The 17,015-nt window shown below is 38.9% G+C and overlaps 2 protein-coding genes across 5 annotated transcripts in view; one reads left to right on the top strand and one right to left on the bottom strand.

Moving 5' to 3' along the window:
• LOC119483524 (gamma-aminobutyric acid receptor subunit beta-3-like) overlaps nt 1–17,015 on the bottom strand; it is a 73,680-nt gene that overhangs the window by 40,283 nt on the left and 16,382 nt on the right. For 2 of the 4 annotated variants that reach the window (XM_037761712.1, XM_037761713.1), the window contains exons 2-4: nt 3,774–3,821; nt 1,133–1,224; nt 6–73 (exon numbers count right to left, since the gene is read on the bottom strand). In XM_037761712.1, coding sequence (XP_037617640.1) covers nt 6–73; nt 1,133–1,224; nt 3,774–3,821 — 208 coding nt within the window. Of the gene's footprint in view, nt 1–5; nt 74–1,132; nt 1,225–1,316; nt 1,747–3,773; nt 3,822–17,015 lie in introns of those variants that run through there. The other 2 variants (XM_037761714.1, XM_037761715.1) reach the window with 2 other exon arrangements.
• The window catches only part of LOC119483532 (gamma-aminobutyric acid receptor subunit alpha-5-like), a 34,012-nt gene continuing 24,833 nt past the window's right edge, over nt 7,837–17,015 (top strand). The window contains exons 1-5 of the mRNA XM_037761745.1: nt 7,837–8,371; nt 8,768–8,846; nt 9,460–9,584; nt 11,845–11,912; nt 13,031–13,251. Coding sequence (XP_037617673.1) covers nt 8,347–8,371; nt 8,768–8,846; nt 9,460–9,584; nt 11,845–11,912; nt 13,031–13,251 — 518 coding nt within the window. The 5' untranslated portion in view covers nt 7,837–8,346. The remainder of the gene's footprint in view (nt 8,372–8,767; nt 8,847–9,459; nt 9,585–11,844; nt 11,913–13,030; nt 13,252–17,015) is intronic.

Genomic DNA, 17,015 nt, shown 5'->3' with positions numbered 1-17,015 from the left:
CTCACCATGTTGACTTCTGACACCATGTCTATGCTGGCCACGTCTATGCTCATCCCGACTGCAACCGGGGCCCCTGCAAGAGGTTAAAACAGAAGAATATGTATAAGCTTCAGGTTGCCTACAATGACGTGATGTTGCAGATGTCAACACTTTCCAGGCTCTGTTGAGAAACCTGATGTATACATTTATGTCGGCTAAATGATTCTCAGATCGCTATATCATCATGCTACTGTCAAATCCTTGCTTTAGTGTTATACGATACCAGTCACCCCTGTGGAAACACTGGTATAACTGTCTTTTATAAAAAGTGGCAGTTTCTATTTTAAAGGGACTGTTTGTAACTTTTTAAGCGTATAAATGTACCGGGTCGGGATCCCATAAGCGCTCGCATATGCGCGCTCGCGTGTGGCCGGAGTCACTCCTCCTCTGCCTGCTTGCCTTCACTCACACAGCGCGCGCGTTCTCGCTGTCTCACTCCACCTCTAGACGAGCATGCGCGCTCACCAGAAGAGTTAGTTTAGCTCTGAGAATGTCTAGTGAATGTACAGTGGACGTTTGTGCAGAAATAACTCCTGCAGCTCCTCCAGACCAACAGAGGTTTCACGTGCCAGTGTCTCCCTGCGGGCGCAGTCATAAGGCGATAACGTTTCTTTTCCTGCTGCAGCCTCGGCACCGACCCGCTTTTGCTGAAGCAGGAAAAGCCAACACTAGTATCAGCAGTGATTCATGAAGAGACCGCCGTCTGGTCAGCTAACATTACTGCCAAGCAGCTGAAATATAGAGTGATATTGTGGTTTTAGCTGACGTGTTTCGCCTCAATGTTTTGAGCGATGCTCGTTCATGTCTATTTAGAGCGAGCAAGCGCGAGCCCAACGCTGACTTTCGTTGACTTAACGGCCACAACAAGCATTTCTGAAAGTTACAAACAGTCCCTTTAATGTATGTATTGTTGTTTGTGTTGTATGTTTTTTAATGGACTTCGAGTCTGTCAATAAAGATGAATTGAATTGAATAGGCCCACACCATGCACACCTGACCACAACACTGTGAATGGCGCCAAAAATAAAGCATGAAGGGGGGAAATTGATGGGGATGGAGATGGAGATGGAGATGGAGAGGTAAATGCACATACCTCCAAAGTCTGGCCTCAGTCTGATATCATATCCCTTCAGCAGTTTGTCCACCGTCTCCTTCACGAATGACATGTTGCCTGGTTCATTGACGCTGGAATAAGAAGAGGAGAGGAAACAAACATCACCTTGACTCGTGCACCAATCAGCCCTGGAAATAACCTTGGATGAGTAAAGCGCACTCACCTTTTCGCGCAACACACAATAGAACCGACAACCAGTGCGGACAAGACGCGGAATTGACGGACTCTGTGCAAAGCAAACATCACCCCTTTTTCTGCTGTTTTTGTTTTCTCTTTTACAACCACAACAGCAACAGCCACAGTCGAGATGCTCTGTGCAAAAATCAGAGTAAATCCATCGATTGGAGAGGAGAAAGTCGACTGAGCAAAGAGGGATGTAAAAAAAAAAAAAAAGTCAGCAGCTCTCTGAGGATGGAGTGAGATGTGAGATCTGTGCAGACATCGTGCAAAAACACACTGGCTCCGTTTGTGACTGTGCAAGGAGGAGACTGTTACATTCAGGAGCTGGAGCGCATATTGATGAGGAGGCTGCACAGGGATGCAGAGATGCTGCTGCTGCTGCTGCTGCTGCTGGTGGTGGTGGTGGTGGTGAAGGCACTCGGCTTGTTTCAAATGAGAGAGACAAAGCCCAACACTTGCACACTGTAAAAAATACCCACCAGTAGCTGCAGTGTAGTCTCAGGGGTATTTTTTTTTTTTTAAACTGCCAATAATTCCTATTTCCAGTGTAAATTGCCAGGATATTGGTATTTAAAGGGTCACTACATCGATTTTGTATTACGCTTTAATTTTGTTGTCGGACTCGCAAGAGATATATTAAAAAAAAAAGGTTCAAAATCGAAGCAGCAGAAGCAGAGATATCATAACGTTTAGTTTGCGTCAAACTCCAATTATGCCGGATCCTACAATTCCCACAATGCAACTCAGCATCGCCTTTTTCATTTCAGCTCTTCCTGAATGTCTTTCAAACTCAATCCATCAATTATCTTTTTTTAAACTGCCAAAGATGTAGGTATTTAAAGGGTCACTCCAGGGATTTTGCATTATGCTTTAATTTTGTTGTGCGACTCCCAAGAGATATATAAAAAAAAAGAAGCATCAAAATCGAAGCAGCAGAAGCAGAGATAACCTAACTTTTACTTTGCGTCAAACTCCAAATATGCAGGATCCTACAATTCCCACAATGCAACTCAGTTGCTGCGTTTCATTTCAGCTCTTCCTGAATGTCTTTAAAACTCACGTTTGTAACACAGACTTTTTTGAAAATGTGACGTTTAAGCCCAATACAAGATAACCCTGATGACATCACAGGGGTTGTTTTTGATGACATCATCAGGGTTATTTTCTGGGACTTTAAAAGCCAAATAAAACATTATACAACTGTTGTATATTGTGTAAAACCACTTCAGTGCCCCTTTAAATATTTATTTATTTATTTATATATATATATATATATATATATATTTAAGTATATACATTTACTTATTTATCTATATATATTTTTATATATATACATATTTATTAATTATTATTATTTCTTTACTATTATTATTTTTTTTCCATCTAGGACACATTTTATTTCCAGACATTATTCTATATTCTATCTATTCTATTTGACCTCTTCCACTTTGATTTATTATTTTTTTAGGCTAGAAAATGACTGACAAAGGCAAAAAATTATACAAATTTTGTGAGTTTAATCAACTCTCCCTGAATGGTAAATATCTTTCAAACTCAAATTTTTAACACAGATATTGTTCGGTTTAAAATTTTAAGTCTTAAGTCCAAGATAACCCTGATGACATCACAGGGGTTGTTTTTGATGACATCATCAGGGTTATTTTCTGGGACTTTAAAAGCCAAAGAGAACATTATACAACTGTTTTCACGGGCTGAGTGGTACTTTCTTATAAATAAATATATAAATATATATATATATATATCGTGAAGGAAAAAAAAAATATATATATATATATATATTTATTTTATTTTTTTTGAGTGGTACTTCCCACGATAGTGTTAAACCAATACAGTGCCCCTTTAAATATATTTGTATGTATTGTTCTCTATATATATATTTCTTTTAATAGGAGAGATAATTACACTTCCATCTAGGAAACAACATTTTATTTCAAGATGATATTCTATTGTTTTATTTATTTATTTAAATAATTTGACATCTTCAACTTTGATTTATTATTTTTTTTTTTAGGCAAGAAAATTACTGAAACATGATCATTTTTGTGAGTTTAATCGATTAATTTTCCTCACACAGAAATAAATTTTAACACTCAATATTACACCAAATGGACACTTTTTACAGTGCTCCTCACTCCATCTGCGCCAATCCCCTTCTCCTTGCCTTTCCTATAAAAATGGCGGGACCAGAACAATATCAAGGAGGAGACAGGCTGCATTTATCAACCAATTAATCGATGCGTGTGATTGATTAGCCCTCTAACCGCCTATAATGGCCTCTTTCCCTTATCTAAAACGCATGCAGAGCTCTGCCATAGATTCCTCAGGCTGAGGGATATTGGAACGCGTGCGTGTGCGTGTGCGCGCTTGCAGGATAAGCTCATTAATAAATAGTGTGTGTGTGTGTTGTGACATTTCCTACCTCGTGTCATAGATGGCGAACAACTTCTTGTTTCCATCAACAGCGTTCCTGGAAGGAAAAGGGGATGACATCATTAAATATAATAATAATAATATTAATGATAATAATAATAATAATAATAATAATAATAATAATAATAATAATGATAATGATAATTATAATAATAATAATAATACAAATACAAATAATAATAATTATAATAATTATAATTATAGTTAGATATTATATAATATTTATTTTTCTTATGCTTTTCATTTTATGTAACTTGTTTCTGACTGTCCACTTGTTAGTATGATCATTGTTTTTTTCTTTATTTTTTCTTTTATTTATTTTTGTATTCTACATGTTCGAAATAAATTTTGAAATGAAAAAAAAAAAAGGATAAAATCAGCTTTTAGCCAATGAAAACAGCTGATTAGTCACTTCAATCATAACAATTAACAAACATAGATAGAGGAAAAATACTATATGTTAATGCTTTTGATTATTACATTTCATAAGTTTATTTTTTTGTGTGTTAACCCACTGTAGTATGTGGGTTAATTGATCTGTGTGGTTTCTACTGCAGCTTTGTAGCCTCCAGTAAAGCAGGAATATAAAACAGTGGGATGCCTGCAGGGCAAATATTGAAAGGCAGTCGATTTCCTCTGGGAGAGCCTCTCACACCCCCACCTCCTCATCCACACACACACACACATCCCACTATCTTTATTCGCTCCCCTCTCCTCACACACACTTGTCCAGCTGGTCATCACTCTGCTGGAATCAGCCCTCCTGAGGGGGCAACACACTGCTGTTTTCTCTCTAACATGTCCCGACCACAGACAGACAGCTCCTCCACACGGATTTAAAGAAAGTGGAGGCGAGGTTAAATATCAGACACTAATTACCGTACTACGAAACATGGAGCTTGGCTACCCTCTTATGGCAACCACCAGGATGATAAGAGACTTTATTGAGGAGGAATTAAATGAGAACAATTGTTTTGAGGTTAAGGCAAGACAAGGCAAGGCAGCTTTATTTGTAGAGCACATTTCAGAAACAGGGCATTTCAAAACTCTTGCATATATGGTTAAAATATACCTAAACTTGTGCATATATGGTTAAAATATACCTAAACTCGTGCATATATGGTTAAAATATACCTAAACTCGTGCATATATGGTTAAAATATACCTAAATTTGTGCATCTATGGTTAAAATATACCTAAACTTGTGCATATATGGTTAAAATATACCTAAACTCGTGCATATATGGTTAAAATATACCTAAACTCGTGCATATATGGTTAAAATATACCTAAACTCGTGCATATATGGTTAAAATATACCTAAATTTGTGCATCTATGGTTAAAATATACCTAAACTCGTGCATATATGGTTAAAATATACCTAAACTCGTGCATATATGGTTAAAATATACCTAAACTCGTGCATATATGGTTAAAATATACCTAAATTTGTGCATCTATGGTTAAAATATACCTAAACTCGTGCATATATGGTTAAAATATACCTAAACTCGTGCATATATGGTTAAAATATACCTAAACTCGTGCATATATGGTTAAAATATACCTAAACTCGTGCATATATGGTTAAAATATACCTAAACTCGTGCATATATGGTTAAAATATACCTAAACTCGTGCATATATGGTTAAAATATACCTAAATTTGTGCATCTATGGTTAAAATATACCTAAACTCGTGCATATATGGTTAAAATATACCTAAACTCGTGCATATATGGTTAAAATATACCTAAACTTGTGCATATATGGTTAAAATATACCTAAATTTGTGCATCTATGGTTAAAATATACCTAAACTCGTGCATATATGGTTAAAATATACCTAAACTCGTGCATATATGGTTAAAATATACATAAACTCGTGCATATATGGTTAAAATATACCTAAACTTGTGCATATATGGTTAAAATACACCTAAACTCGTGCATATATGGTTAAAATATACATAAACTCGTGCATATCTGGTTAAAATATACATAAACTCGTGCATATATGGTTAAAATATACCTAAACTCGTGCATATATGGTTAAAATATACCTAAATTCATGCATATATGGTTAAAATATACCTAAACTTGTGCATATATGGATAAATATACCTAAACTCGTGCATATATGGTTAAAATATACATAAACTCGTGCATATATGGTTAAGATATACCTAATTAAATGAGAACGATTGTTTTGAGGGTTGAAAACATTGCGACAAGTGCAAAAGAACATTAAGACATAATTAAAACAGTTATAAAAACATTAAAGATTAAAAAATAAAAATAAGCTAAAAATAAAAAGCTAGGATAGAAGCTAAAATAGAATATAACACACGAGTAAAAGCTCTAGTTCAGTATAAGATCATTATCTGGTTTAATAAAAGGCAGAAGCAAACAGGGAAGTTTGAAAAACTGAACGCTGCTTCTGCATGTTTAGTTGTGACTCTGGGGACACTAAGCAGACCTGATCCAGATGACCTGGGAGGTCTGGATGGTTCATGCATAGCAGAAGATCAGAAATGTATTTTGGCCCTAAACCATATAGTGCTTTGTAAACCAGCAGGAGTAGTTTGAAATCAATTCTCTGAGAGATGGAGTGTACATAGAGTATGCAAAAAAAGAAAAAGAAAAAGTGAGACACTTCAAGGACACAGTAAAAATAAACAGCTCTGCTTTGTTTTTTATCAGATCTCTCAGTTTTTGTGGCAGCTTATAATCTAAATTGTTATTGTTGTTATGTTATATGCCAGTGATTCACAACTAAGAGGGTGTCTCTGCAGTTGGCAGGTTGGTATGTAAATGGGAGTACTTCAGCTAATTAGCAAAACTTAGAGGAAATAGCTAATTAACTCTATCATAAAAACTAGCAGGGAAGTCTAAACTGTTGGCTAAAGGTATTAATGGCTGAAATAGTTTGCTAAAAGTAACGTTAATGGATAAATGGTTGAAACAGCAGAGCTAAAGGTAGGTTATTGGGTAAGTAGTTGAAGTAGTTTGGTAAAATAGTGGATAAATAGTTGAATGCCTATCGGATAAATGCTTGAAATAGCTTATCTAAAAGTAGGCTAATGGATAAATGCTTGAAATAGTTATCATAATTAAAAGTATTGGGTAGTTAAATGGTTGAAATAGTTAGCATAGCTAAAGTGATGGATAAACAGTTGAATGCCCTGAATAAATGCTTGAAATTGCCAAACTAAAAGGATCAAACGGTTGAAAAACGTAGCTAAAAGTCGTGGAAAATGGTTGAAATATACATAAACTTGTGCAAATATGGTTAAAATATACCTAAACCCTTGCATAAATGCTTAAAATATACATAAACTCGTGCATATATCGTTAAAATATACCTAAAGGCGTGCATAAATGGTTAAAATATACCTTAACTCGTGCATAAATGCTTAAAATACACCTAAAGTCGTGCATAAATGGTTAAAATATACCTAAACTCGTGCATAAATGCTTAAAAATATACCTAAACTCGTGCATAAATTCTTAAAATATACCTAAACTCGTGCAAAAATGCTTAAAATATACCTAAAGTCGTGCATAAGTGATTAAAATATACCTAAAGTCGTGAATAAATGCTTAAAATATACCTAAAGTTGTGAATAAATGCTTAAAATATACCTAAACTCATGCATAAATGGTTAAAATATACATAAACTCGTGCATATATGGTTAAAATATACCTAAAGTTGTGCATAAATGGTTGAAATATAGGCTAACGTTACCTAAACTCGTGGATAAATGTTTGAAATGTCCTGCTTCTGCAAATGCAAAATCCAAACCGAGCTAAACATTACTTCAATTGCGTGAAAACATCACATCTTTATATTATTGATAGCGTTAGATAACGATAAAATCAGTTAAAAATGAACACATGTGGAGCATGACAGGTGGCGTTTATGAAGGGTTCATGAAGCACTGGTACTTTAATGACCTCACTTATAGACAAAGCATCATTGTGTCTGTTGTATTCAGTGACAGGGTTTAAAACCCCGCACCTGATTTTGTCCACATCTGCCTCTCCCCCCTCCCTCAATCTCACTGCCTCCTCCTCCTCCTCCTCCTTCTCCTCCTCCATCCTCCTCCCAACCCTCCAATAGGCAGCACCTATTATAAAATTATTAGCCCCCGTTGCAGCACTTCCATTCTCTGCGAGACGGAAAAATATGTGGAGTCTCCTCCGAGGCTGGCGGATAAGACCGAGGAGGCAGCCCGTGTGATGCTGATGCTGATGCTGATGCTGCTGCTGCCAATGCAACACCTCTGGAGGGGATGCAAGAGACGCGGTGCAGCTGGTGCTGAAGAGGAGGAGAGGACTAGACACTACTACAACACAGCCTGATGGGGAACTGAGAGAGAGAGAAGAGAGAGAGAGGGAAGAGAGAGAGAGCAGAAACAACCCATGGTGGAGAAGAAGAAGGAGGGGAGACAAGCACGGGGATTAGGTGATTGAACCCGTGATCGCACTGTTTCACCGCCGACGGAGCCCTCCAGTCGCTGTTTGGGGGGGAAACAGCCCAAAAAAAAACAATAAAACATGGAGCTGATGGATCTACATTCAGGTAGCTCCCTTTATTTCCCTCCGGCTTTTTGTCTAATTAGACACAGCATGCAAATAGGAATGGGAATGAGATTTTTTGGTGATGGAGAGAGTGGGGAAAGGTGATGGTGGAGGAGAGGAATGGGGGGTGGTCTGCTGGATTCAATGGGGATCACACTGCAGGAAATAATCTTATATGTCTTTATGATATCCAATATGAGATGTTAAAGAGTTGCATTGAGCAGAGGTTGTCCCGCCGCTTGATTTAATGCCTCTGGATGCAGAGTTTCTTTGTGTGAGTTGCCTTGTTGTGATTGCCAGACCTTTTTTTCCCCATATTTACAGGATAGTGAAAAACCATTGTTTTGTGTTCTAGCTATTTTCTGATGCTGTCTCTCTTTCTTGCATGTGTTTCCAGCTCTAAACAACAAAGTGAGGATTTCAGTCATGGCGAGGCTCGTCCTTTCCCTCCTGCTCCTGTGTGGATGCCAAAATAGGTATGTGAAACAGCAGCTGGAAAAAGTGTTTATACAAAAATGTCAAAAAATAGAGCAGCTTTGGTGTTATTATAAAAGCCAAAATGTCTTAAAGTTGCTTATATATATTTGCCGAGGTTCCTCCCTTGATCGCACATCCTGATCTGCACTCTGCTACGCACGCTTAAGTGGCTGTCCTGCACTCAAGAAAAGCGAACCAGATCTCTGGGCGATGCTGTCAGTAAATCACTGGAATAGTCCTCTCTCATACACCAGATCAATGAGATCACATGTTCAAATCCAGCGTCCTCTCCGTGGTAATTCCTCTGCTTGAACACAATGTTCTTTGTGGAAAAAAGAGAAGTAATTTTCCTCGTTTTCTAGCTGCAGAGAATGTGCTTCTCGCCATATTTAGACGGGGGGAAAACTCATTTGTTTATATTTGGATCACATGTCAAAGCCTTAATTATCTCTACTGGTAGTTGTAAGCAGCGCTTATGTTCAATAATTAATCACAACAAGCCCGTCCTTGATGCGGCTGGCTAATTAATCACAATAACCGTGTCATGTTTGACGTCCTGCAGTTTCATCAGGACGAGTATCTTAACTCTCGCTCCCTTATTTCCTCTCCTAGCGTCTGCCTGACGTCCTCAGAGGCTCAGAAGGAGGCGGCCGCCAACGACAACAGCACAGTTTTCACCAGGATCCTGGACGGGCTCCTGGATGGTTATGACAACAGGCTCCGGCCGGGGCTTGGAGGTTTGCTTATTAATTTCTCATTAAAGCACCATTAAGAGCCTTTTATTTGAAAACAACACATTATCTAATATCACAATGCCACAGTGGAGCCTCCATGCATGCTGAACTAACCCGCTAAAGGCTGGCCCACGCTAAAAGACCTTTCAAATCTTAACAGATGTAAAAAATGTGACGACACGTTATTATAAATCGAACAGTTTTGTTCCTATAGTGTGATGAAAACAGCACACCACACACTGACAGATTCATTCATGAACAAGAGTCCCCACTAAAAAGAAAAATAATGCATGAAGTCATTGAGACACGTTAAATAAACACTTGTGTTGTTGCCACAAATGAACAAGTTGCTCCTCCATTTCTGAGCTCATTTCACTACTACTTTATGCTTCGCCTTTTGCATTAGCTCATGCATTAACCGCCATGCAGCGGTTGTTGTCTTTCTGCTTCAATCAGTTTGGTTCCAAATAGGCTGTCCTCAGGGTTCCCAACACACAACAGGATATCAGATTTTAATTTCAATTTTTAATTGACTTCCGCGCCGATTGGAGGATGTAAAAAAACGTCTTAACATACCCACACGACAGGAATATCTGGAATGATAATCATCAAAAAACCGGGGCTTTGCTGACCGTTGTCGGCCCAAAAGCGGCTTGATTGTCGTCTAGTGTGTACGATTTCACGCACTGATTCATGGGAAATTGCTGTGAGACTAACAAGGGTAGAAAACTGTGCAGCATTGTGCTCCCCTGTCAGCTAAGGTGAACACCCTCATGTTGTCAGACGCTGCACGTTTCCTCCTGATCCGTGGCTGAGGATCATGCGGTCTTTTTCTTGTTCGCCGCCACGGCCAGGAGAGTAAATCAATCAAGCCGCCTTCCTTCAACACAGCCTGAATTCAGTGGTGTTTTATTCACGCTCCTCACCCTGGCAACAGGAGATAACCTTGAGAGCTTGCCATTCAGAGATGGAGATTTCTTTTTTCTTTCTAAGGGGCCACTGAAATAACAGCTTTTCTTCATTTATCGCCATCCATACCTCCTCCTTCTCTAATGGCCTGCGTTTATCCCACAGCTCTTTATTCTGTCCTCACGCCATTGCTCCCCGTTTCAGTTAGTTTCCCATGCACATACGTGTCCCACAGTGGGAAGAAACTAGGCTTTTTAAATGTCTGATGTGTCATGGCAAAAAGCCTGCTCTCACATCCTGGTAACGGTTGCTACCCTTGACAAGAGGGCCTATAAATACATACCAGGCCTTCATTCAGCATTCAACAAGCTGCTCTCCACGGCGCGGCCAATCCCTGGCTCGCCCAGGACCAAATTTATATGCATAGCGAGAGATTTTTGTCGGCTTTGCCGGTACAAATGACAGAAGTAATGCGCTACCTTTTTCACGTCATCGTCGGAAGAAACGCACCGCGAGGGAAAATGTGTAGATTCATATGAACACTGACGAGTTTATTCTGTCGCTGCCATTCAACTGATGCAGGTTTTTAATATGCCGACATCTTTAGACTCGACCATTTGCACGCCCCTAAGTTATAAGCAACCAGTTGTTCCTCTGAAATAAGAGCTGCGACTATTAGTACATTAGTGGATTGACAGAAAATTAATTGGAAACTATTTTGTTAATCGATTAAGTCATTTTTTAAAGGTGCTATTGATGACATTCAGCCACTAGATGTCGCATTCTCCCTCCCCCGTTCCATTGCATTTACTTCACAACAAGTCATTGCCAGGCATTTAACGTCAAACTCAGCAATTTATTTGTTTTTCCCACACTAACTGACGACCCAGAGATACCACGTGATACTAGTGTTGTTTTACTATTGGCTCACAAGCCTTGTTAGAAGTGGGAACCAAACGTCAGATATCTTCCACAGAAATAAACAAAACATTCATTTCAAGACTTTTCTGTGCTTCTCTGATGTAAAGTTTAGCTGTTTTTTTCTTTTTTACATCATTGTAAATTGAATATCTTTGGGTTTTGGACTGTTGAAGACCATATTATAGACTAAACGATTCATTTTAAAAGTTAATCTGCGGATTAATCGATGATGAAACTGATCGTTAGTTGTGTCCACTGAGCTGTGGGCAGACATTCTCTGTGGTTGTGGTCAGGGAATAACGTCCCAAATATCAGGCGAAGACTCGCGGATGGCTAATAAACCCAGATATTGGTTCTATACTGCTACAGTTAGATGATCCTTTTCACTGCCTTTTCACGACCTCAACCATTCTCACCTGTGCTCTCTCCACAGAGAACGTCACCGAGATCCAGACGAATATTTTCGTCACCAGCTTCGGCCCGGTGTCGGACACGGAGATGGTGAGTTCATCTGCAGCAAACGCCGTAGATACACAGAGAGAGATTGGCTGAGCTGGACAAACACACACACACACACACATAGCCCACCAAGGCTACTGTAGGTATTTTTAGATCGTATTTACATTTCACTGCTGTCCCCTAGAAGTACACTCAGGTCCTATAAGTTTCTTGTAAATGACACCAAATGAATGACTTAAACATGTGAGATTTAATGTGATGTGGCTGCCTCATTCCCACTCGTTCATCCCTTTATTAATCCATTCTCTTATGAACTATAAGGTTCCACTTGGATAGCAGTATGCATTAAATCCCCTCTTTCATTAAATCCTCTATTACACCCTGCTATATCCCTGGCACACTTTGACACAGCAGTTGCCACTTTCCTATAATTGACTTGAAAAAGGTATTGACAAGGGGGCGCGCGATTGATTAATGAAATGTGGCAAGAGACTTGAATGGTTTTGCGGTCCATAAAAGCTTCCATGTCGGCCTGCTAACAGCGTCATTATTCTGTGGGAAGGAGCATATGTTTCTCCCTCATTTGCTTTTTTTTTTTTTTTTGAGCTTGAAGCTTGTCAATATTTCACGCACGAGCAAATTCATGAACGATTTCTGCAATGTTTGCTCACCATATCTGCAAAATCTTAGTGGGCTTATGAAGGCATTAAGGAGGAGCTGCTGTCATAGCGAAGCACGATGTTGGCACATTTTGTGCAAAGCAAAGAAGAAAATGAAAGAGGACCTATTATGCTCATCTTTAGGTGCTTACTTGTATTTTGTGTTTCTGCTAGAACATGTTTACATGCTTTAAAGTTAAAAAAACGCTTTATTTTTCGGCAGAAAATGATGCTGCAACAGAAACTGAGGCTCTATATAACTTTAAATTCTTGTTGTGGGTAAATACACACCAGACGAAATGGTACTGTGAAAGTTGAGAGTGGAATAGACGCAGTGATCCAGAGGAAGATCTTTTGCCTTTGGCATCCCTTCAGCATGTTTTGGTATGTAATGATCAGAGAGCAGACAGGATGGTAAACATCACACTTCTGGGTCCAAACAGTTTCCACTATTTCTGGGGCTCGCCTTTTCCAGTTGAACCTTTCTCTTTTTGCTCTCAGGAATACACCATAGACGTGTTCTTCCGTCAGAGCTGGAAGGACGAGCGTCTGTGCTTCAAAGGGCCCATGGAGATGCTGCCGTTGAACAACCTGCTGGCCAGCAACATCTGGACCCCCGACACCTTCTTCCTCAACGGCAAGAAGTCTATCGCTCATAACATGACCACGCCCAACAAGCTGCTGAGGCTCCAGGATGACGGCACCTTGCTTTACACAATGAGGTAGGCTCAAGGGGATGGAGGGGAAAATCGATACAGCATAGTATCGGGATATTTTGGGTGACAATATCAAGTATCAAGTATTGATCTTTTATTATATAAACCAGTGGTTCTCAACCTTTTTTGTGTGTCAAGGACTCAAAATGGGGGTCCATTTGATAAGATTTCGCTTCAGGGACCTCCATCTGAAAAGATTTTGGTTGTTAGATATGATTAAGACCAGAATTCTGTAGTTGTCAACTACATATGAGGAGGAGATAACGATGGAGGAAGAGAAACCTATAATCAGAATAGTCACTCTTATGAGTCTCACTCACATTGAGTTTACTTCTATAGTGAAAGGCCCGGTCGCTATTCTGTCTTTCAGAGGTCGTAGCGGGCTCAGTCTTAAAGCAAGCATGATGATACTGGTATTATATGAAACTAAAAGACCTAAGGAATCGATCGGTACCAACCAAGTCATGTTTGCTTGTCCGGAAGAACGCTAAATAACGTTCCAAAGTTACGCTAAATTGGTGAGGAAAAACTGGCATGGCCATTTTCAAAGGGATCCCTTGACCTCTGACTTCAAGATTTGTGAATGAAAACTCTGATGGTGACAAACTGCATAATTTGCAGTTGAAAAAAAGATAATAAATCGCAATATATCTTATCGCAATACTCAATAAAATCACAATAAGATATCGTATCGTGACTTAAGTATCGTGATAATATCGTATCGTGCGGCCTCTGGTGATTCCCACCCCTCGGTTCAAACACACGTTTCTCCGACTCTGACGTGATTTATTCAACACATTTTCAAAACACTGAATAATGAGCTATGAATAATCATAAAACCCTTCGGTGTCCAAGGTTGGTGGCATTTAAAGATTTTTATTCATTTCCAATATGCTGCCAACCATAGAGAGATAGTCTGCACAGCACTGAGGTTCAAGGCGCGGTGTTTCTATGCTGGTATTGAGTCTCGAAAACTGTTAAATGAGTGGAGGACACCGCCCACCTCTTTTATAAGAGGTTAGAGAAGGGAAGGTTTTTAAGATTATATGATAATGAAGAAAAAAAAACCAAGCCAGCAAGGCCAACATGATGCACAATACAGCTCTGAGCTCAGAGAGAAGTGAAAGTGAGACAGACTGTAGGAGAACAGTGTCACCCAGTGGCCAATCCCATGCACTTGATTTGCAGCCCAGTAAATAAGCTTTATATTATTGTATCCTTTTCCTGAGATATACGAATATCAGAGTGAAGTGTCTCTTTAAAAGTAGGGTGTTGAGAGCAAACCGGAGAGGGAGATCATCCATTATGAAAAGCAGCCTCATTGTGAACTATAGTTTTTGGCAGTAATGTAGTGATACAATAGAGAGACCGGCCAACAACCAGATGGTGATCACTCTAAATGAAACCACCAGTATTTACAGACTTAAAAAGCTTAAAATATAGAGGAAAGTGACGTACAAAATAGTTGTTTTTGTTTAGCAGTGTAAGCGCCAGGACTCCCCGTGACCTTTGCACCAGAGAATTAGAATAATTCTGTGCTTATCCTCAGGAGTTACTGCGGCCGCAGGACTTAAGAGTGACTGTATCACGGATGAGAGCACTCTATCTGATACCAGAGCCACCCACAGGGAGAATAATGCTGGATGGAGGGCAGATTATCCATAATGCAACCACCACCCTGACATATATACAGTAGATATACATATGTAAAGAAGTGCGTACTTATAGTCGCCTCTTTGTCATCCAACACACACACATGCGGGTGTCGAGTCTTCTGCACTAATCAGTTATAGTGACGCTCAACTTTGACCTCGAGGCTTAAGGAGCGAGGGGATTGCGTGAATGTGCGTTCATTTCCATATGTGTCATTTTATGGAAATCTATGCATGCATGTGTTTATGTCTGAAAGCAAAAATGTATATCTGAGAAAGAGAGAGAGAGAGAGATGGAGAGAGCTTTGATAATCTGCGTCAGATTCTCTGCCACAGTTGAAATGAAGCAGCAGTAGGTTACTTTTAATCGTTTTAATTGTTACAGTACTGCGCTCGTCATTACCGGCGGAGCTTAACCACAGGCAGTAGTGGTTTTATTTCCTGCACACTAACACACACATACACGCAGGCCATCTGGGTTACTTGCAGGTTAACTCAACAACAGCTTTTTTTTGTTTCTCTTTATGGTTATTTGCACTATATGTTATTCAGATTGTTGTCACGAGAATGAGGAAAAAGTTGATTATTTAGAGGAAAATCTTCCCAATTTCTTAAATGTAGTTATATACATTATTTACTCTGATGTACAGTAGGTCACTGGTTCCCAAACTGGCGGTCCCATCCCCCGATAGGGTTCTCCAAAGCTTCACAGGGGGTCACAAGGCTTTCTTAATTTTTAAGGTGTAAGACAACAAAAAAAAAGGTTGGCCTAAATCTCAGCATTTCATTAATTTATTTTAAAAACAATTGTTTTGTTTTTTTTCAAGTTTGGATTATTATAAGGTATAACCTAGGGCTAATTAATCATAAATTAATCACACGTTTTTTATCTGTTCAAAATGTACCTTAAAGGGAGAATTGTCAAGTATTTAATACTCTTATCAACATGGGGGTGGACAAAAATGCTGCTTTATGCAAACATATGTATATATTTATTATTAGAAATCAATTAACAACACAAAACAATGACAGATATTATCAAGAAACCCTCACAGGTACTGCATTTAGCATAAAAAAATATGCTCAAATCATAACATGGCAAACTCAACAGCTGTCAGTGTGTCAGTGTGCTGACTTGACTATGACTTGCCCCCAAACTGCATGTGATTATCATAAAGTGGGCATGTCTGTAAAGGAGAGACTCGTGGGTACCCATAGAACCCATTTTCATTCACATATCTGGAGGTCAGAGGTCAAGGGACCTCTTTAAAGATGACCATGCCAGTTTTTCCTCTACAAAATGTAGCGTTATTTAACCCCCTTCACGACAAGCTGGTATGCCACTCTCGCTTTAAAACTGAGCCCGCTACAACCTCCAAGATATAGATTGCGTTTAAGAAAAAATGTGTGCTGATAAAACAAATTTGCGTTATTATCGCGTTAACATTGAATGACCTAATATAAAATATGTATACGGTTAAAACAGCAGAAGAGCTAATAGAACAATGGCCTTACATCAGGGAGATGAAAACACTGTATTTATCAAAAATGAAGCCTATAAAGTCTGTATGATTGTTAGAAATAAAAGATATACATAACACAGACAGAGATTTGTATTAAAAGTTCCTAAAAATAGCAGGAAAACTCATTTCTGATGAAATATTCACAGCTCAAAATTCATCCAAATCGCTCGTTTTTGCACAAACTTTCTGCAGTTATTGCGTTCACTATTGAGGTCAATTGTACAGCATATCAGCTGTTCTGTACTGTTATTGTTATGCATTAAATATAATATGAAATATCCATGAAATGTCACTTAGTCAGGGGTCGTCAGTTTACTCAATGATACCCACAGAAACACGTATGGGTACTGTAAGCAGATGCACATTTTATACAGAACCTGCTCTTAAAACCTGTACAATCCACACTAGTGAGCAGACATACTGCCATGTCACATATCAAACATCCTCTCTCACACCATTTCCACATCACGCATGGGTGTCAATTCCCTCCTGTCATTTGAAAAGCATTACTCCGAGGAGGAGCGGGCATTTTTTTATGGAGTGAAATTTCTATGCATTTGTCTCCGTGGATAATTTACAGTATAAAATGCCCCTT

This window comes from Sebastes umbrosus, chromosome 24 (assembly GCF_015220745.1).
Source record: "Sebastes umbrosus isolate fSebUmb1 chromosome 24, fSebUmb1.pri, whole genome shotgun sequence".
Lineage (NCBI taxonomy): Eukaryota > Metazoa > Chordata > Actinopteri > Perciformes > Sebastidae > Sebastes > Sebastes umbrosus.
Note: the sequence above shows the minus strand (reverse complement) of the source record. Positions and strands in the feature narration are given on the sequence as shown.